The sequence below is a fragment of the Takifugu rubripes genome, unplaced genomic scaffold (genome assembly GCF_901000725.2).
Source record: "Takifugu rubripes unplaced genomic scaffold, fTakRub1.2, whole genome shotgun sequence".
NCBI lineage: Eukaryota > Metazoa > Chordata > Actinopteri > Tetraodontiformes > Tetraodontidae > Takifugu > Takifugu rubripes.
The window spans coordinates 1-20,196 of NW_021821602.1; the positions used below are offsets into that span (position 1 = coordinate 1).

At 45.9% G+C, this 20,196-nt stretch overlaps 1 protein-coding gene across 1 annotated transcript; it reads left to right on the top strand.

The window, feature by feature from the left end:
• Positions 1 to 20: 20 nt before the first annotated feature.
• LOC115248177 (adenylate cyclase type 6-like) lies at positions 21 to 20,081 on the top strand. Its single transcript, XM_029831804.1, is given in 24 exon segments — positions 21 to 9,210; positions 9,547 to 9,668; positions 11,067 to 11,178; positions 11,420 to 11,547; positions 11,642 to 11,800; positions 11,895 to 12,036; positions 12,291 to 12,419; positions 12,746 to 12,774; positions 12,920 to 13,067; positions 13,144 to 13,241; positions 13,410 to 13,449; positions 13,451 to 13,498; positions 13,626 to 13,711; positions 13,713 to 13,740; positions 14,762 to 14,914; positions 15,016 to 15,191; positions 15,376 to 15,408; positions 15,490 to 15,519; positions 15,613 to 15,745; positions 16,311 to 16,375; positions 16,377 to 16,572; positions 16,748 to 16,952; positions 17,038 to 17,162; positions 18,482 to 20,081. Coding segments are annotated over 24 exon segments (2,727 nt in total). The 5' UTR covers positions 21 to 8,997; the 3' UTR covers positions 18,611 to 20,081.
• Positions 20,082 to 20,196: the final 115 nt, after the last annotated feature.

The following is a 20,196-nucleotide window of genomic DNA, read 5'->3' on the forward strand; positions in this document are numbered from 1 at the left end:
TGTGAGGGCCCTCCACCAAAACGCTAGGGGAACTACAGATGGAGAGTTTGAAGTAATGATGGGCTGATGAACCCAGCAGTAAAAGATCTGCCAGTACTTTCCTCTCCCTTCACTGTGTTCCTTTTTTGACTGGGCCATAATTTCATCCTCAGATGGAATGACCTTTTATCCACAACAGGCTGTGATTGAGCACACGCTGCCCACAAGAATTATTTCCATAGATCTTCATATTTCACTGCTCTGCCCCGAGGAGCCTCCTCAGGCCACTGCAGACAAATGGAGGTGGAACAGCCCACAGGAAGAAGCAGGTTAAACTGCCCCGGCTCATTCGAAGGGCGTTTGCTGTCCGACACGAAGAGGATTCAGGTGGTTCGTTCTTGTTGTGGAATAAAGGATGGTAGCTGATGCCACAGCTGATGCCACAGCATTACGCCACATGCTAATAATATTTGTGATAGTAAGCAGCTTATGGTTAACACTTAAAACCCAGGGACCAACACCTCAGATCTCTGTTAAATGTATCGAATGGGTGCATTTGCTGCCATGTTGACTCTTTCTATCACAATGTACTTTGTCCAGGAGATATCACAATCTCAAAGTTTTTCAGAGACCACTTGAGTCCTGCTCCTCAGCTCCTCTTTGGCAATGACCTGGTCAGGAGGCGGAGTTAATAAGCCTACTGTGTATTTACCAACGCATCAGATCACTGCCATCATGTTGAATCTTCATTGGATTTTAATGTGGCTGTGTGTGAATGTTTATTACATCAAGTAAGGAGGTTATATTGAGTTTCCCTCCCTGTTCATCTCTCCATACATGACACCGCCGATGATAGTGCATGAAAAATGACGACCAGGAGGCTGCGGTTCTCGTTTTCCAGCATTTTTCTCCTTGGACACGAGTGACCGAACCTTCTGCTGTTTTGACTGCAGATGGAGAAGCAACTTCTTCCCGACCTAGACTCATATATCTCCAGGCCGTTTCCCCTCACACATTTCACACACTGACTGGGGTCCTTAATTCCAAACATGGCGAAAGCACGTGAAACAGGCAGGAAATTCCTTTCTTCTAAACTCGTTATGGAAAATAGTTTCATAGTTATTCTCTGTCGGCAAACACATCGTGTTATGACTTAGAGGCTAGAACAGTACAGAATAACAACCTAAACTGAAGCTCATTTAGTCACCGTAAACCATCTGAAATCCCCAAACACACCCTGTGTTCTATCATCAGGTTGTAGTTTTGACACTTAGCAGGAAATTCTGTGACCAGTCAAAATTTCTCCATCTGCATTTCTGCCTCGCTGGGATTTTGCAGCCTTCATCCTTCTAACTGGATTTGGTTTGCAGAGCGGGCTCCTCTGACAGCCGACGCGGTGAAGCCCTTTTGACAGTTACCTGATTACCAGCGGCTCTTTAATGGAAGATGGCATTTGTCCCGTCTGACAGTTTTCATTTGCTCCGCAGAAAGTTGGCCGTTCTCTTCGAGCGCGTGGATGCTCCGCACAGGACCAGCAGTGGGACGCTTCTGTTTCCCTGTGCAGCGCGTATGCATGCTCGTGCTGACGCACACGTGGTCCATAACAGATTCATTTGGCCCCTGAGTGGCTCCCAGGGCCACCTGTCCCTCGTGGTGCCTCGTGGTTTTAACTGTGTAGAGGAGATGTGGTGACATTGACTTCAGGCGCGTTTGCTTTCCTATTGTATATTTCAACCACTATATGGACAGCTGTACGTCCATATAGGTCTTAACGGTGGATTATGGGGCTTACGCTCCATTGTTTGGTTGTATCAAGAGCCTGCCTTAATGGTGCCATAGTCTGACGATCACGTTATTTTGTGCACCGCTAGGTCTATCAGGACTAGCTAAGCCCCCCAGACAGCTGGTTTGTGCGCAGTCACGGAGGTGTAAAAGGTCTGCTCCTTTTCGATTGGGAGGAAAAACCTGCTTCCTCAGGTCGCTTACAGGTCAACAAATGCAGGGCTACAGGTAACAACCCTAAAACAAAGGCACCTATCAGCGAGATATCACCGGCATGACCAGGGCGTGTTCCAGACTCCCAGGCCAGAACATCCGCGTTTTGCTGTGCGGCGGGGCAAAACACGAAAAGCCAGGTTACCTCGACAGGTTGGCTCACAAAATGTTGAAGTACTGATTGAGATAAAACGAAACCTGTTTACTTCACATTGACTGATTACATCGGAACATTTAACTGGGGTTTTTTTTTGGCATTGGAGATTAAGATATTTTCACAGCCAGAAGAAAAGGCCAAGCGGACTGCGTGAGCTGACTGTCTGCATATGCTGGACGGGTCCAATCCGTTCACTTAGCCACGTTGACAGGGTGAGAACACATCATCAGGTGTTGTGAATACCAGACAATGCATTACTTCACATGATAGCCCCCCCCCCCTCCATCAGCGGGAAAGAGAGAGAGGGAGAGACAGAAGAGCTTGTGAGTCATCTCCTTATTGAATTACAACCACAGGCAACGACACAAACACGGATAACTTCCACCACCACGGGTGGGAGCAATTAGGGACGGTGATAAGCAATGTCGCTCTTAAAATACAGGCAGTAGTAAGGCAAATAATAGCCGCGCTAATAATAGCTGCGCGAGTTGGGGATGAGGAAGTGCAGGCTTCTAATAACAGCTCACGGTTTACATCCCTGCCTTCCTCAAAAGTAAATGTAGGAATTTAAGGCTAGAGCGCTCGTGGCAAACAGCCAGCAGATATGCTGGAATCCATCAGGCGTGTTAAATGACAACGCCCGCAGCTTTTGAGCGCCGCGGCTTTTAAGGGCAGCGTGGGTCCCTGTGGCTGCACCGGGGCCGACCTGTGTGGCGGTGACAGGAAGGCGAGTGGCTCCCTGGCAAAGGTCAGTGTTGCTCCAGCCAACTGTCCAGCTATCTTGCTTTTCCAGAACAACATTGTTAACGCGTCGGGAGCATATGTCAGACAGGCACGGGAAAACTGATAATGAAGCTGTGATTAGCAAACACGTTCCCCGGCGGCATCCTGCCTTTGGATTCTGCACCACCGTCGGCAATAAACATCTCCGCTGTCTTCGACAATGTTTGCACTCCTGAACAGGATCAACTACTTTAACCTTCACCCGACTAGCTTGTTTACAGGAAAGAGGAGCCCATCCTGATGATTTAATGCGCTCACTGTGTGGACTGCCAGTCGATACGGTTTGAAGCGCTCTCAAGGAACGATATCGTGTCCAATAACAACCCAGCTTTTGTTATGTAATTTCACGTCCTCAAGGTGAATCCAGAGGAAGCTACGCCGTTTTTGTTTTATTTTTGCCTTTTTAGGACTGGGCAGGAGTCAGAACTGACAGAAGGCTTAAAAAGTGCATTGTTGCATGTCAATTTTTGCCACACCCACAATAAAAAATCATGCTGAAAAGAAACGCGGGAGCTGCCAGACTTTCAAATTTTTTCTTTGTTTATGACAGACTGAGCATAAAGGATGACAATTAATTCAAGAGTCCCCTAGTACAATCCGCGGAGTGGGATTCTGTCTCTTGTTTTTTTTAACAATATGTGGAAGCCGCTGTCTTCCCAAGCGTCAGGCTTCCTGCAGTCAGACCAGGAGGCGGATGTGTGACATCTTCGCTTGGGTTTCAGCTCATGCTCCGCTGAGCCACTCACAGGAGCCAGAGCCTCTGTATTTCTGTTTAAACTATAACCTGCTGTTCTTGTACCAGTATTGATTTTGTTCTGGTATCTGTGTGCTTTGTAGTAAAAGTCAATATCGTGTATGGTTAAAGTGAAAGAACAAAACAGAGGGACGTTGGTTTAAACTGTGTGCTGCGTGCTCAGATATTTTTATAACGGAAAACTGGTGCTTAATTTGTGCGTTTATCTTCGTTTTTGATCAATAGTTTATTTCTTACAGTGCTGAAGTCACTTTTTCATCACAGTTCAGCGACCAAGCGATCGCACTGGGAAAGGGATCGAGGCAGAAGCAGCTGAACTGGGAATTCCAGGATGTTTAGCTCACAGTCACAGTTCAAGGTCCGGAATCCCTCACAGAGTTCAAACCAGTCACAATTAGCCAGGTTGACTAGCTGGTGTGTCTAATTAGAACGATCCTGCACGCCTGCGGACGCCATGTTGCAACAGCAGCTGTGCTCGTGAGGGTGTGAATGGACAGGAAGTGCAGGGTGAATGGGGACACAGCTGGGATGAGAGTGGTCCCTCTCCCCTCCCTGCCTGCGTCTGCACAGCCGAACACTGACCCTGGAACAGCCAAGGCAACTGACAAGAGCCTGGTGTGCTTATCATCACGGCTTTGGTCGAACGCTTATCTACTTCAGTGAAGAACTTAGCGTCAGTATTAAACGCTCGTGACCTGCTGCAGCACATTTGGCTTTAAAATATATGAAGTGTTACTATTAATATTCAAAGACTTGGAACTGAATTGAAGATTGTTGTTGTTTTTAATTCCTGTTAAATTGCTCAAATTAGCTTATTCCCCTTTAAGTCCAGAGGTTCCGCAACGGCTTTAGACGTCGATCGACTGGCTGATCAGGCTGCTTGTTTGAAATCTTTATTATGGAACTTCTGGAATAATTTCCTCCCTTTGGAACCAGTTTAACGGGCACATTTTAATCCAGGGTCGCATTTGATGCTCAGCCTGGGCCTTATTTGGCTTCAGGGAATCCTCCGAGCTTTACCAAAATTACTCGCCAGTCAAATAAGACCATTTATGGTTTGGCGGGCATCTTGACGACAGCGCTCTGGCAGAGACCGCGCTCCACTGCATCGGTCGTCACACCTCTTCGTAGCCCTGCTTGTGTTTTTACCACTCTGGGGCCTTATTTGCTATCTTTTCAAGCTAAGACCAACAGTCTGTGACTGGACTTTGATGTGCATTCTGAAAGATATCAAAGGTCACGTGCTGGAGAGTGGCCGCCCTATCAGCAGCCCTCAGTATCCACCGTGGGCCCGGTTCTACGCAACTCCGGCTTTTAGCAGGTTAAGCGCTGTCTTGGGCTCACTGGAACCTACCTTAGAGTGCAGCTTTTAGTCACTACTCCCCAAAAATATCTCGACATTGATTACGTGGACAGAGAATATCTCCGGGGGTGATAGACTGTGGACATCGCTCTCTTGTGCAACCAAGTCGGAGGTTCACTGACATGTGACCACCGGGGTCGCACTCGCAGTTGCCGCCACTGACCTTAATGATGGATGAGAGAAACGCTTGTCTACGTGAACTCCATCTGCATTTCACGGCCGAATGAACGACGTTCCGAAAATCGGACACGCGTTTGCAGTGTCCGGACCGTTTATGCGTGACAGACTGGATCATGGGTATTTTATTAAAGGCAGAACGGGTTTACTGCGATTGCCAAACAAAAATCATTTCCAGACCCTTCCCTTTTTTCCCCAGTGGTGATGGTTTTATCCATCTGCCTGGCTTTACAGTATGAAGCACCTTGCCGGCAGCCACACCTTATAAGCCAATGTTTGGTCTGTTTTTAACTTCGCCGCCAAGAGGTTCCTGCTTAAGTAAATGTCGAGTTTGGGAGCCAAAAATCTGCAGGACAAATAGTCAGGACATGTCGAGGGACGATAGTAAGTCAGCTTAGTGGTTAGGAAGAAACTGACACTGTGCTAATAAAGGAAACTCCTTCTCAGGCTGATTCACGGCTAACCTTGGGTGCCTTGGTGATATAAATGCAGCAGGGGAAAAAAGCAGCAGCTTCAGGATCAAAGAGCTGTCAGGGCTCACACACACATGCACGCTGCAGCTCACGATTTATTCTAATGCGTGTGTGAATGCTGCTGCTTCTAATCTTCAGAGCATGTGGTGACTGAGCATTCCTCGGCATTAATGCCAGCTTTGTTCATCATGTTTCACCGCACTTCACTCTCGCTTATTCAGGCTTGTCGCAAGAACTTAAAAGCCAAATATGTCACTTGAAAATGACTCAAGTGGGAGTTGAAGTCACCCTCATTACGTCAGTGTTGGTAATAAACTGGTTCGTTAAGAAAAAGTGCTCACCTTTAACTGTGTGAAAATGTATACCCCCCCCCCCCACACACACACACACACACACACACTTTAATTCAGTTCAATTCATCTTTATTTATACAACATCTGTTACATTATGATTGTCTTGAGGAGCAGAACCTCAGGGCCTCACCCCCAACAAGCACCAAGAAAAACCTCCGCTTTAACAGAAAAAAACCTTGAGCAGGACCGGGCTCATATGGGGGGGGGGGGGCTCCGGCTGATGAAAATATACATACATCTTGCAAATACATTAATAATAATGAGCTATCAATACTAGAGCTGAGTGAGACAGCGGGGTCAGAGGTCAGCAGGTCAGTGCACAGCTATGGTGGGTGATACCTGTAGATGGATAAAGAAAGGCAAAGGGGACGGGGTGTTGATGGTACGCCAGTTTAACCTGTTGTGTCAGTAAATTAGACACGCTTGATGAGCTCCACAACAACTGGAGCTAACTGGCAGCATCGGGATGCATGTTGGGCGCACTGCAGAGGAAAAATTTTCTTTTTTGGTGGAATAAAATCTTCCTCACAAAATGCCTCACTCACATTATCTGTTTGCTTTTTGCTTCCTCTTTTGCATGTTCTGATAAAGCTCCTTCGTCTCTCTGGGTAGCTGCTGTACCCTTGTGTATTTTCCCATCCAAAGCTGCATTTCAACACGCTCCCTTTTTAGTGCTTTAAAAATTAATTTGTAAGGAATTCCTCCGCTTGAATTCAATCTGCGCTCACTTGGGAAGTGGAGCTGGACGATTCTGTTGCGTGCACCACCGGGGAAGGATGATCCTGGGAACTGCAGGTGTCCTGGTGTCTCAGGCAGGCCACTTAACCAAGTTATCTGGCTCACTGTGCTCGCGGCCATCTGTTTAGGATTATTGTGGTCGGGTCATAGAGGAGTCTATCAAAAACGGAGGTGTCAGGCCTGCGTTGGTGGTCTTTCACGTTTCCGTCATAGGGACATAAAGTGCTGGCCTGCGATCTATGACCATAAAAAGGTCATTCTTGAACGGGCTTAGCAATATGGTCCGTCTGCTAAAGTCATGGTCACGCTGTCAGCCTTGGCCATGCAATCGTGGGGCTTTACAAAAGGTCTTAGCTGTGTTAATGTTGCCACGGAAATAAATAAAAAGAGCTTTTTTGCAGTGCTGACAGTAAAAGCATGTTATTTGCACCTGCAGACCATTAGCCTGCTTCTAATCTAGTCCGGGTGCACTGGAAGGATCATCATGTCTGTAATACTACAGTGGAATCTGCCTGCTGCCGTCCTGTGGTAATGGTGTTCCGTTTCTAGCACAGGTTGCTTGTTTGCTTCTGTGGTGTTGTGACAATAAAAGGGCCCGTTCTCGTGTGTACAGTGTCAACCTCATCTCGGGATCATGGTAGAATACCTGTTCTCACTCTGCTTGAGGTCACTTTCTTTTTGTTTGATCCTTGTGAGAGTAGTCCTGGCACCTTAATGCTGCTCTTAAATGTATTTTTAAAAAGCCACACACTCTGGAAAGTATGCCTCGAATCTATTTGCACAACTTAGCATTCTTTATCTCCAGGTGTCATCTTCTTCCCCCATAAACATTAATTACAAATATGCACTTACAGGTTTGACAGCATTGCCAGCCAGGGCTCAGAAATGCATGTACAGGTCATTTTCTGCATCCAGCATATCAGTGCTAATGCTGTTAGCATGCAAAAGTCAGCATTGAGACTTCCAAGCTGCCAGCATTCTTTTTTTTGTCTTTTTTCCCCCAGCCATCATTAATGATAGCATATTTAGCATCTCTCTCGAGGAGGGACTCTGGTCTGCGCTCTGGTCAAGGGTCATGTGACTTTCCCACGCTGGAGTGTGTTTCTGAACACGTAGAGGATGTGTGTCTCTGCAGGCCTGTCTGTGTGTGTGTCTGTGTGTATGTGTGTATGTGAGCCTCTCATCAGCGTGGAAGTCCAGAGATCCAGACCTATTTCTGATTTTGAGAGGAAAAAATACTGAAAGAACTCTCTCTCTCTCATTTTTTTGTCTCTTTCCCTTGCACATATACACACATCCTTGTACTTCTATCTTTGTGAGGACTCTCATAGACATAATAATGTACATTACCCAGCCCCTTACCCAAACCCCGACCATCACGACTAAGCCATTAACCCCAATCCTGACCTAACATCAAACCACGTCTTAACCCTCAAACAGTCCTTTGTTGTTCTGAGGACCAGCCAAAATGTCATGACATCCAAAAATGATCCCCAATTTCCCAGTAGAATGTGGCTTTTGGTACTCAGTATGTAGCAAGTTCAACAACACATAGATACACACACACAAACAGAATGCATCAACTAAACAGCGCTGTCAAGGTTGTTGTCCACACCAAGCTAACTATAGCTAAGCTTTGTTTACTCAGGGCACAGACAATGCTATTTTACAATTCATGCCTTTATGTTCTCAGAGCGTCATTGTTTAACCAGCATGCTTTGCTTCACGACCCCCTCTTTAGAAAAATTACATTTCACTATCTGTTTATTCAAGAACGCAACTGAGTTCATGAAACGGACCCTTGTGCAGAACAAATTGCTCGGACCTTTGGAATGTAGCATTTGATAATAATACAGAGTATTTATGTAACACCTTTTTACCCTGAAGAAATGCAGCCCAGACCTTGCAACACCGTGTGTTAAATCACAAGTGATTCACATAAAAAGGCAGAGACAGAATGTAAACTTCCCCATTGTGAATGGATTCCAGACGCTGTAAAAAGAAAACAAGCCTTTGCTGAAGTGGTGCATGAAGCAGGACTGACAGTCTTCACAGGTCACCACTGAAACATGCTGAAGCCCTTGAAGGTCCCATCCTGTTGCCCTCTTGTACAGGCTCTCCAAGCAGATCTTTGAACCTTCAGTTTTCCTCTGTTATTACTTACTGACTCCAGCCGAGCCACGTTTACTGCTGTCTTTTGTTGTGACATCTGCACATTTGGGGGGATGCTCATGTCACTCTCTCTCCTCTCGCTGTTGTGTTTGTGCTTTGCTCTAACGTGCGCTCAGATCAGCGCCAACGTGCTGATCTTCCTGTGCACTAATATAATCGGGATCTGCACCCACTACCCTGCCGAGGTCTCCCAGAGGCAAGCCTTCCAAGAGACGAGAGGTTACATCCAGGCCCGGATTCACCTGCAGAGGGAGAACCAGCAGCAGGTAAACGAATGCAGATTTACTGACACACGCGGCGGCGCGCAAAGAAGCGACGCACGTAGCGCCAGGCAGCGCTCTATGGAGAAAATGAAAACGGTGACAAATGCCGAATGGATTTTCCAATTTTCTAATATGTTTTTTGTGATTTTGTTTCTGGTTTTTAAGGTCAACAATATGTTGTAAATCAAAACACATGCTCCCACGCAGATGCTAGCGAGGCAGGGTGACTCACTGAGTAGTCTTAATGGAGGGACGGATGAAAATGAATGGGTTCGCTCTTCTCTTTTACTCTCTTTCCTCAATCTCTCCCTCCGTCTTCCCTCCCTATCCATCTCTCAGGAGCGCCTACTCCTGTCAGTGCTGCCAAGGCACGTTGCCATGGAAATGAAGGCTGATATCAATGCCAAGAAGGAAGATATGATGTTCCACAAGATCTACATCCAAAAGCACGACAATGTTAGGTAAGGACAGCTAAATGCACGTGCACTGCTCAAGAATCTATGAGAGCGAGCTTGTCTACTTGGCCTCACATGCCAGCACCAGCGGGTTCTGACCCCGTGCTGACTGATCTGTCAGGTTCAGAGTCACACACACAGCTATTTGGCTTACAGCATGTATTATGCATGTTGTTGTTTATTGACACTGACAGGCTGCAGTAATGGTATTGACCTAGACACGCCGCTGTGCTTTCTGTAGCACATGACAAGGAGCAAGTTTTGCCGCCCCGCCCACTTCAGCCATCACTGCTGGATGTCACCCCTAAGAGGGAATAAATCGGCACTAACAGGCAGTTCTTTAGGCCGACCCGTCGGGTTTATGGCGGCGCTGGATAAACCAGACAATGAAAGAAGGTGCAGGCAGAGATCCGCCGTCAGTGGTGACCCAGATGAGAGCAGGTGATGCACTCAGTGGAATAATCAGTTACAACACGGTGCTTTGCCAAGGTGTAAACTTACAGCAACAATGGGTGTAACACTAGATTGAAACCAGCTGTGTTTGTCCCAGATTGGGGCTCAGGCCATTTTGGAAAAAGCTCCTAATGCCACACAACTGAATTTCATTTACTAATGTTTTCTGAAGCTGCTGGGCAGCCGTTTGAATATCAAACGGCTGCCCAGCATGCTGCTTATCATTGTTTACATCCATGCAACAAAACAACTGCTGACAACTTGCATGAAACCAACCGGGTGAACTCAGAGAAACTCCAGTAAGGACCATTTAGCCACGCATGTGATGTATCCAAACAAAACAGTGCATATTTCTGTGATCCTTGGAGCTATTTTTACTATAAAGGATTCCAATGAAAACTTTTAAACACTCCTTCACGCCAAGGATAAACAAAACTAAACTTATATTGGAGCACTTTTGATATTATTGTAATGATAATGAGAAGGGATTAAAAATAAATGCCTGTCATTCTCGTTGTAATTCTCGCTGTTCAGCTCATAGTTTTAACTAAAGGCAAGGTCTGAACTGTGCTTTCCGGTCACTGAATGACCTCTTGGGCCAAATAGCGCCATCTGTCAACTGTGGCTGGAACTAACAGTCTGTTTGCCCTGGCCCTTAATTACTATCAAAAGTTAGCAATGAACGGCATGCAGACTGGAAACACGGGGGTGTGGTGAACAAAAATGGAAAAGTGGGAGGAGGTGACCCAAAGTGACCCAGATGATGAGAACCAGAGCGGAGCAAATGTCTGCCTCCTCCCTGCGCAGCTTACATGGCAGATGGACAGTAAGGAGTGCGGCTGCTAGTCCGTGGTAGCTAACCGTATACTTTATTGATTTGATCTTATTGTGTGTTCCTCTCCACTGAATGTCTGTCTTCCTCCCCCTCTTCCACCTCCTCTTTTCTTGCAGCATACTGTTTGCTGATATCGAAGGTTTCACCAGCCTGGCCTCTCAGTGCACGGCCCAGGAGCTGGTCATGACGCTGAACGAGCTCTTTGCCCGCTTTGATAAGCTGGCCTCGGTGAGCTCACACAACTCACTGACATGTTCACAGCAGCTTTTTGGACAACTGTTGCTTAAACACGTCAAAGGTGGATGTTACATTTTTTTTGGGGGGGGGGGTAACCTTATCGTTGACACAAACTACATCATACTGGGATTGAGGACTGATTTCAAATTTTCATAAGATGCTGAATATTTGATGTTATCCTGCTGTGGCGGGAGCTGTAACTGAGGTTCTAATCTGTGTCCTTGCTCTCTAGGAGAACCACTGCCTGCGTATTAAAATCCTTGGGGACTGTTACTACTGTGTGTCGGGGCTGCCAGAGCCGCGGGCCGACCACGCCCACTGCTGCGTGGAGATGGGAGTCGATATGATTGAGGCCATCTCGTAAGTCAGACACGCCCTCCAAAAGAGGTCTAAAACTCGTGACGTGTTGGTTATGAGGTATTTATGAAGCTGAAGGCACGTCTCTGGACTGCAGGTTGGTGAGAGAGGTGACGGGCGTCAACGTGAACATGCGCGTGGGCATCCACAGCGGACGTGTCCACTGTGGTGTCCTGGGACTGCGCAAGTGGCAGTTCGACGTCTGGTCTAATGACGTAACGCTCGCAAATCAAATGGAGGCTGGAGGGAAGGCTGGGTGAGTCCATCCTACTCCATGTGCTACTGACCTAAAAAGGCTCTCACAAACAACTCATGTCCTTTCTGATTGTGTGTGTGTGTGGCGCGTGCAGGCGCATCCACATCACCAAGGCCACGCTGCAGTATCTTAATGGGGACTATGAGGTGGAACCTGGATTTGGAGGAGAGAGGAATGCCTACCTGAAGGAGAACAACATTGAAACTTTCTTGGTGCTCGGCTGCAGCCAGAAGAGGGTCAGAAGTCACACCCACACACACACACACACACACACACACACACAGGACAGATGGAATCTCACAGTGCCCTCCAGCAATTGACTATTTATACAATTTAACTCTAACCACGTGCAATTACTGCTCAAGTGACCTAATCGCGCGCCACTTGCATAATCCATAAATCTCAGCCTTCATCTCTTAAATCCAGATTTATATTGTGGGTCTGAAATTCTGGTCCTCACACACGTCACCGGATTTTTCTTCATTTCCAGAAAGAGGAAAAAGACATGATGGCCAAGATGCAGCGTGCGCGCGCAAACTCTGCCGAGGGATTGATGCCGCGGTGGGTGCCTGAAAGGGCTTACGCCCGAACCAAGGAGTCCAAAGTCTTCAGACAGATGGTGAGATATGCCGAGAGGTTTAAGGCCACGGAAATCTCTAACATGTCCACTTCCTTACGTCTGCATGCTAATAAGACAACATTTATGGGTAAATCCAATTGACTGACAGCTGCCGTGGCTTCCTCACTGCAGGCTGTTACTCCTCCTCTTGGCGCACTCTTTTCTTCTCCCCCTTTTGTCGTGATCTCAGAGGATTTAACCCCTCGGGAGGAAGAGGGCGTAATTTAAAAACCTCCGAAAAATTAATTATTACATCTACCCTTCCTCTCAAGGGTTAGCTCTGCAGCTGTATGCATCTATTTTATTCTCTCTTTTTTTATTCTCAGGGCATTGATGAGGCATCCAGCAAAGACAAGTGAGTGTTTTGGCTCTAGAATTTGTTATTAGGGTTATTTTTTTCCCCCCTTTAGATTACCCATAGCACATGTCAACTCCCTCATACAGGCTCAGCTATTGAAACACACACATGAAGCACTAACTGCTGTCAAATCTGCCTCCAGCCGCTGTGCACAGGAGGCTCTTCATCCTGAGGATGAAGTGGACGAGTTCCTCGGACGCGCCATCGATGCGCGCAGCATCGATCAGCTGAGGAAGGATCACGTCAAGAAGTTCCTGCTCACCTTTCAGACCGCCAGCCTTGAGAAAAAGGTTTTTTTTTTTTCCCAAAATTCAAATGTGACTCAATTAGCAAGAATCTTGTGTGCCATTGACGCTCTGTCTGCAGTACTCCAGGAAGATCGATGATCGTATTGGGGGATATGTGGCCTGCGTTCTCTTTGTTTTCTGTTGCATCTGTTTCATCCAGATCATCATTTTCCCAACGTAGTAGCAGGGATAGAAACTGTTTCCTGGACCCCTGTCCAGGAAGTTGCCTCTCCCAGTTTCCCCGTTATATTTGTCCAGAAAATCTGATCTGGGCCACTTCATGAGGAGTTAATGATGGTTTAGATGAACTTCCTAATAGGGCTGCGTTTCCTCCGTTTGCCACAGAACAACTCTCATGCTCGGGCTGTACGTCAGTGTTTTCATCCATCCTCGCCAGCATCCTCTTCGTCTGTGCCATATACGCCTGCATCAAAGTGAGAAACAAAGGCTTTCATGAATATAATTCCTTTTGCAGATATCTCAAGATTGCAGTCATTATTATGCCTTCAGACAGCATCACTAATGCTATTAAATCTCTCTTATCTCATCTCTTTGCTCTAGCACTTTCCAGCTGCCTTGCAGAGTGTAACTAAGAAAATAGTCCAGTCTCGTACAAACAGCAACACTGGGGGCGTCTTCACAATCCTCCCCTCTTCATTCATCTTTTGCAAACATGGTAGGGGCCGTTCGGTCAATATTCCGTGTGCGGTGTTTGTCTGCCACAAAGAGATGCAGTTTTTGCACATGTGTCTCAGTACACGAGATCACATGCAGTTAAACACATACATGAGTCTGTCAGCAGGTTCCCAAGGGAACGTCATTGGAACGATGGATCACATGGTTCTGGGTAAATGTGATGATTGGGATGAATAATAAACCACTGACTGCAATATACAGAAGCAGAAATGCATCCTGTCTGGATTTAGCCATCATTTAGGAAAAATAATAGCATAATTCTACATTCCAAACTCAACATTATTTCTCTATGTGCTTCGGGGGTGAAGACTCCTGTAGACGTGTATACACATATGCAGCGGAGAGGCTTCAAGTGTTGAGTAAAAACATGTTGACATGTGTCAAAGTTTGACAAGGAAAGGATCATTTGACAGCTTCCCGATAGCCTGGTAGGATCTCTAAACAAGTACTTAAAAGTTAAAGACTTTGAGACACACAGAAATACTATTTTCACAAATGCTGCATCATGCTGGCCATCTCTGGGAAACTGAATAGCCCAGAGAGGCAGCCTGGCCTCTGCATTTGCATCTGAGATAAGAGATTGTCCATGCTGACCCTCCAGTCCCAAGCAGCAGCATTGTTAAACAGATCTTGTTTTGTTGATTGTATCTGAGATCGTTTTTTTACACTATTGACGCTAATTACCCAGCTTACACAGAGGAGTTATTCGATCCTGCTCTCCTTCAACTCAACAGGTCAAGCAGATGGCTGCCCTCGAGCATCTGCTGCTACTGTTGCTCCTAACTGATTCTATATTAATTGAATTGCCATTTTACTGCATAAAGGTGACTGGACATTCAGCCTCTCAGTGAGATAACCTGTAGCTTAAATTCCAGCTCCTTGGATTGATTTGGCCTATCTGATCCCAGCTTCTATAACTCCTTACTGGACATTTACCTGAGTCTCTTGATTTTCCCTCTGGGCTTCATAAATGACGGTGCTGTCTCCTCCCTTCCTGCCAGTTCACCTGCAGCAGAGAGAAGCTGCAGGACTGCGTGGCCGACGAGCTGAACGTCTCCTCGGTGACTCTCTGCCTGCTGCACAACCTGACCATGATGGCAGAGGACAGCTTGTCCCTGTGTTCCAGCCAGACTATGCCCTGCCATTTCCCCGAGGTCAGCTCTGTCATATTTATCTTCGGTGTAGGTGCAGGTGCTGGTTATGTTTTTTTTTGTTTGTTTGCACGGGCCGCTAACCTTTGCGCTCTTCCTCCCAGTATTTCAGCTATAGCGTGCTGCTCACCCTGCTGGCCTGCTCTGTGTTCCTGCACATCAGCAGCATCGGGAAGCTGGTCCTGATGCTGTTTATCCAGCTCACTTTCATCCTGCTGGTAGAATGGCCTCAGGTGGCCCTGTTTGACAACGCTGACCAGCTGGTCCTAGCTAACACCCTGTGAGTTCACACACATACACATTTTTCCTCATTCAAAGTTGAATTTCCACTAGTGTGGCAGGATGAAGTGCTTTTTTAAGGTGTGCCTGCCCCACTTTTTCATATAAGATAAATAGCACAAGACCTGCTTCATCATGTAGCCGTGGGCTCGACTCCCGTTTATTGTTATCATTTTTTTCTACAGGTCATTTTCTCCTCTTAATGATTCCCTACAGCAGTAAGTTTTTATTTGTGTTGTGCTGCCTTTTTGGTGACTCATATGGTTTGAGGATGTGAATTTCTATCTTCTGCCTTGCAGGCCTGGTTTCAATGAAACTGCGGAAGAGTGGTAAGAAGCTTTCTGGGACCACATGTTTTTTAACGTCTCACACATTTTTATCCGTTTAAGAGTCTCAGTCAGCTTCTCGCTTTCCTTTCTCAGCCTGGAGACCGTGACCAAGGTGTCCCTAAAAATTATAACGCCTGTCATCCTGACCGTGTTTGTTCTGGCCCTCTACCTGCACGGCCAGCAGGTGGAGTCCACCGCGCGGCTCGACTTCCTGTGGAAGCTGCAGGTGAATGCACACCAAAGCTCAGGCTGGCATGATCCAAGCTCACGTAATAGAATACCACTATTCTCAAGCTCATAAGGTCAGATAAACCCAGAATTACCAGAGAACCTGAGATGACCTTAGGCCAAGGGGAGATTTCTTCCACTCTGAGATATTGAGTAGCACCACAATCCTTTCTTGAGAAACCATTCTTGCAAAATTGTGCGAACAGGAAATGAGGCTTTGACCACCCTAATGTCCTGGGTTTGCAGAGCTCCCAAATCTAGGAGTTCCAAAACTTTCACAACTCTTGATGGCATTGCATTCCCAGCGTGTATAATTGCACATTGACCTTAAAATTGAGACCAACTTGATGGTTGTACCAAATTTGAAAAAGCTGAAAACTTCCTGATCACAGGACGAATGTGAGGCAGCGGTGACCTCGTCCCCAATTCTATAATCCCTTTATCCTTGAGTAAGAATAAACATGTAGAACTCCAGGACTGGAATTTAAGGAGCCTTTCATATCTCAAATGTTACAGGAGCCACTCACAGACTACTATGCAACCTTCTCTTTCCCATCCCTCAGGCCACAGAAGAAAAAGAGGAGATGGAGGAGCTGCAAGCGTACAACCGCCGTCTGCTTCACAACATCCCCCAAAGACGTAGCCGCCCACTTTCTTGCCCGAGAGCGTCGCAACGATGAGTTATACTACCAGTCTTGCGAGTGTGTTGCAGTCATGTTCGCTTCCATCAGCAACTTCTCTGAGTTTTATGTGGAGCTGGAGGCTAACAACGAAGGAGTGGAGTGCCTCCGGCTGCTCAATGAGATCATCGCCGATTTTGATGAGGTGAGAACGGGAAACAACAAGATGATCGCAAAATTAATTTAGTGTAGGAAATACGGAGTGGGCGATGTGTGCATAATTAGATAAGCTGCTTCCAGTGAACAGCTCCAGAATGCTTCTGTTGTTCTGTCAAACTGTTTAAGGATAACTAAATGAAACATTGATTACATTTCTCTAGATCATCAGCGAAGAGAGGTTCCGTCAACTTGAGAAAATCAAGACTATCGGCTCCACTTACATGGCGGCATCAGGCCTCAATGACTCCACCTATGACCGGGAGGGCCGATCGCACATCCTGGCACTGGCTGACTATGCCATGAGGCTGAGGGAGCAAATGAAATACATTAACGAGCACTCCTTCAACAATTTTCAGATGAAGATTGGTGAGCCCGATAGAAATGTCTTACTTAAATCCACAGCTTTAAACCAGCTCTGGCTCTCTCACAGCCCTCTTGCTTCTCCCTGCAGGGCTGAACATGGGCCCTGTGGTCGCTGGAGTAATTGGAGCTCGAAAACCCCAGTACGATATCTGGGGGAACACGGTTAATGTGGCCAGCAGGATGGACAGCACTGGTGTACCGGACTATATCCAGGTGAAACAAATCCACCACATCAGCTTTATTTTATCTTTGACACAGAAGAGCCCATCACTTTAGATAACTTGACCTTTATGACCTTTACGCATTAAGTCCCAATAGGCAAGATATTCTGAACAACCTGGTGTGCTGATCAGGTGACAATCATGTGACTAGAACAGGAAGGGACTTTGGTTTTGGATACTAAAGGTAACAGATGTAACAGCTCCAGAGCGTTACTAACTCCTCTATTACATTAAGCCTGCCCTGACTAAATTTCTGGATGAAATGACCATAAAACAATTCTAATGAAAGGTAAACTTGTATTATTACGCAGTAAAAACTGTCACAGATGCTAATTAAATACAAGATAAGATCATCTTTTGCTTTGTTCGTGTCCATAACATTGACAGATGCAGGTCATTACAACAGGGCCTGGCAGAACAATCGAGGGATGACTGGTTCTTGTTCTACACTTGATGACTTTGATGTGGAACAGGTGGAAACAGTCAGCAACAAATGAGGGAGGAGGTGCAGGAAGAAGGGAAAAAAAGCACCGACAGCAATGTGTCATAGCCACCACAGGAACATAAATTCTTGTGTAGCTTCTGATTATGATCTAAAACATGATGTTCACACAAAGCATTTTTCGTTGGTTGTTGTTGTGAGGGGGACCAACAGAGAATACCATTCTTATTACTCACAGATGAAATGCTGTATATTGCCAAAGTTTTGCAATTTTATCATCTTTTTTTTTAAAAAAAGAAAGAAACCGTTGTGTCCATAAACTGGGAGAACTGCAGCTTCAGAGCTGAGGTCACAGAAGGTCCAGTTCTGCAGATACAATCGGAGACTTTAGGTCAAGGATTAAGTCTCAGACATCTGCTATGCAGAAGTCCCTTAAGGACATACAAGTTTCCAGCAGACACTGTACCCTGGTGATCCTAGGAGAGGATACAAGCTAAATATGAACAAATGCGTTTCAAAAATGTACTGTTTATCCATACAACAACACATTTCCAGACGTGTATTAATCAATGAATCCACTGATGTGAAAGAGTTAAAGCATTCCGAGCATATGAACGGCAGCAGGCTGGCAGGAAACTATAAATAATACAATAAGAACGATGCTGCCATCTGCTGTACAGCGTGAGTAACTGCAATCAAATCATTCACGGCTCGTTTAAAATATATATAATTTGATGTCTAGTTTGAAATAGATAGAATGAACCATTTTGGTTTTACTTAATACAACATTAACCACTCTGAAACTGTGATGCTTGTGTTTTGTTTTGAATGGATGTCTGACATGTGTCAATATCTGTATCTTCGGTTAGGTGACCACAGACCTTTACCACGTGCTTGACGGCAATGGATACAAGCTGGACTGCCGCGGTCTTGTCAAGGTGAAGGGGAAGGGCGAGATGACCACTTACTTCCTCACCAGTGGCCCTGTGGGCAGGTAGTGTGAGGGGGGGTGACAACCACAGAGTGACTCCCACTGGACTGGCAAAGACTGCAGAGATACCCAGTGGTGGTTGAGCAGTGAGTCACTGCACAAAACGGAAGCAGATGACGGCCAGCGCCGGCAACAGTGCCTGTCTCCGTGTTGTCAGGTAGCCACATGCACACACGTAGAATTTGTCCACGTACAAAGCCCCGCCCCCTCCCGCTGCTTGAACGATCACAAAGCCCAGTTGCCTTAGATAGAATTTTTTTTTTTAACGCTTGTATGAATTATTAAGTATGCGCACCTGAAGGCGAAAAAGTGTGTCTTAAAAAATATGCAAGGACTACATGAAGGATGAAAATGACCAAAGAACAAATATTTGATATGAGACGGATTCATTCTGGCATTCTTTTCTGGTTTGGTCCGCAAATGCCATGACGTCACTGCCGCCGACGGTGATCGACTATTTTACTGTTGTGGACGAAGGCACGCACGTGCACACACTCACGCACTTACATGGTTTGTGAAGGCTCGTAATAAGCGAGGGCTGGATAGGCTTGTGATCGGGGCCTCCTTCCTGTCCTGGGATCAGCCGCACTGAGGCGAGCGACTGATAGATCCTCCCCAGTAAACCAAAAATGAGGAGGGTGACATGAGACTTTGTGGACTTTGTGGTACTAAGAGATTGTCAGACTGTTAAAAAAAGATCACTTTCTGCAACTGTGAGTGAACTATTTTGTGTGTGTGTGTGTGTGTGTTTGCTGGTGTGCACATGTCGGAGCACACGCAGCTAAATGCTGACCTTCATCTCTGAAGGGACACACTGTAACTTTTCACTGTGATATTTTTACGATACTGTGTGAATGCTTTCTTGCCAAACCGGTGGCTGCGAGGCACATTTTTATATTACTCTTCAGAGTTTGTGTGTGCTCCTTCCTAATTTAAAGAGAAGAGAATCGTGTCTGTGGTGCCTCTGAATAAACTGTCATTTTCTTTCCTCTATTTTGACTCTGACCTGGAATAAGCGAGCCTGTAAAACGTGTATGTTGTCTTCTGAAATGAAGGGGAAAGCAAGATTAACGGATAGGAAATATTAACAGTTCCATGGTCCACGAACATTTGACCCTGGCATGCTGTGGCCCAAAAGCCTTTAAAGTGATTTTTCTTTCCTTTTTGGAAAAAAACGATAATGACATGAATGTACGTGACATGAATGAAGCTACTACTGAAGATAACCACTCCTTACATTGCCTTTGGTAGAAGATAGATTTATGCAGAAAAGTGAAACCCGTTGAGCTTTATCTGTTTTCTGTTATAGCCTTCTGTGGCTAAAAAATCCTGCCTTTTTTTTTTTTTTAATGTAGGCCACACAAAAGTTCCTCACCAAGCTCACTGTTGGATTTTCCTTTAAAAAGAGGTGGAATATAAAGTGCAAAGACTGATTTGAATGGTTTCCCCTTGGATTATTAAATGGTTGTGTTACTGTGTCTTATTTGTTTTCTTTGTTTTTCTTTGCAACCGACATCCATAAACACACCACAAACTAACTAAAACGGTATTATGCTCTATTAAAGCATGTATGATGAGTGATTTCCAACAACA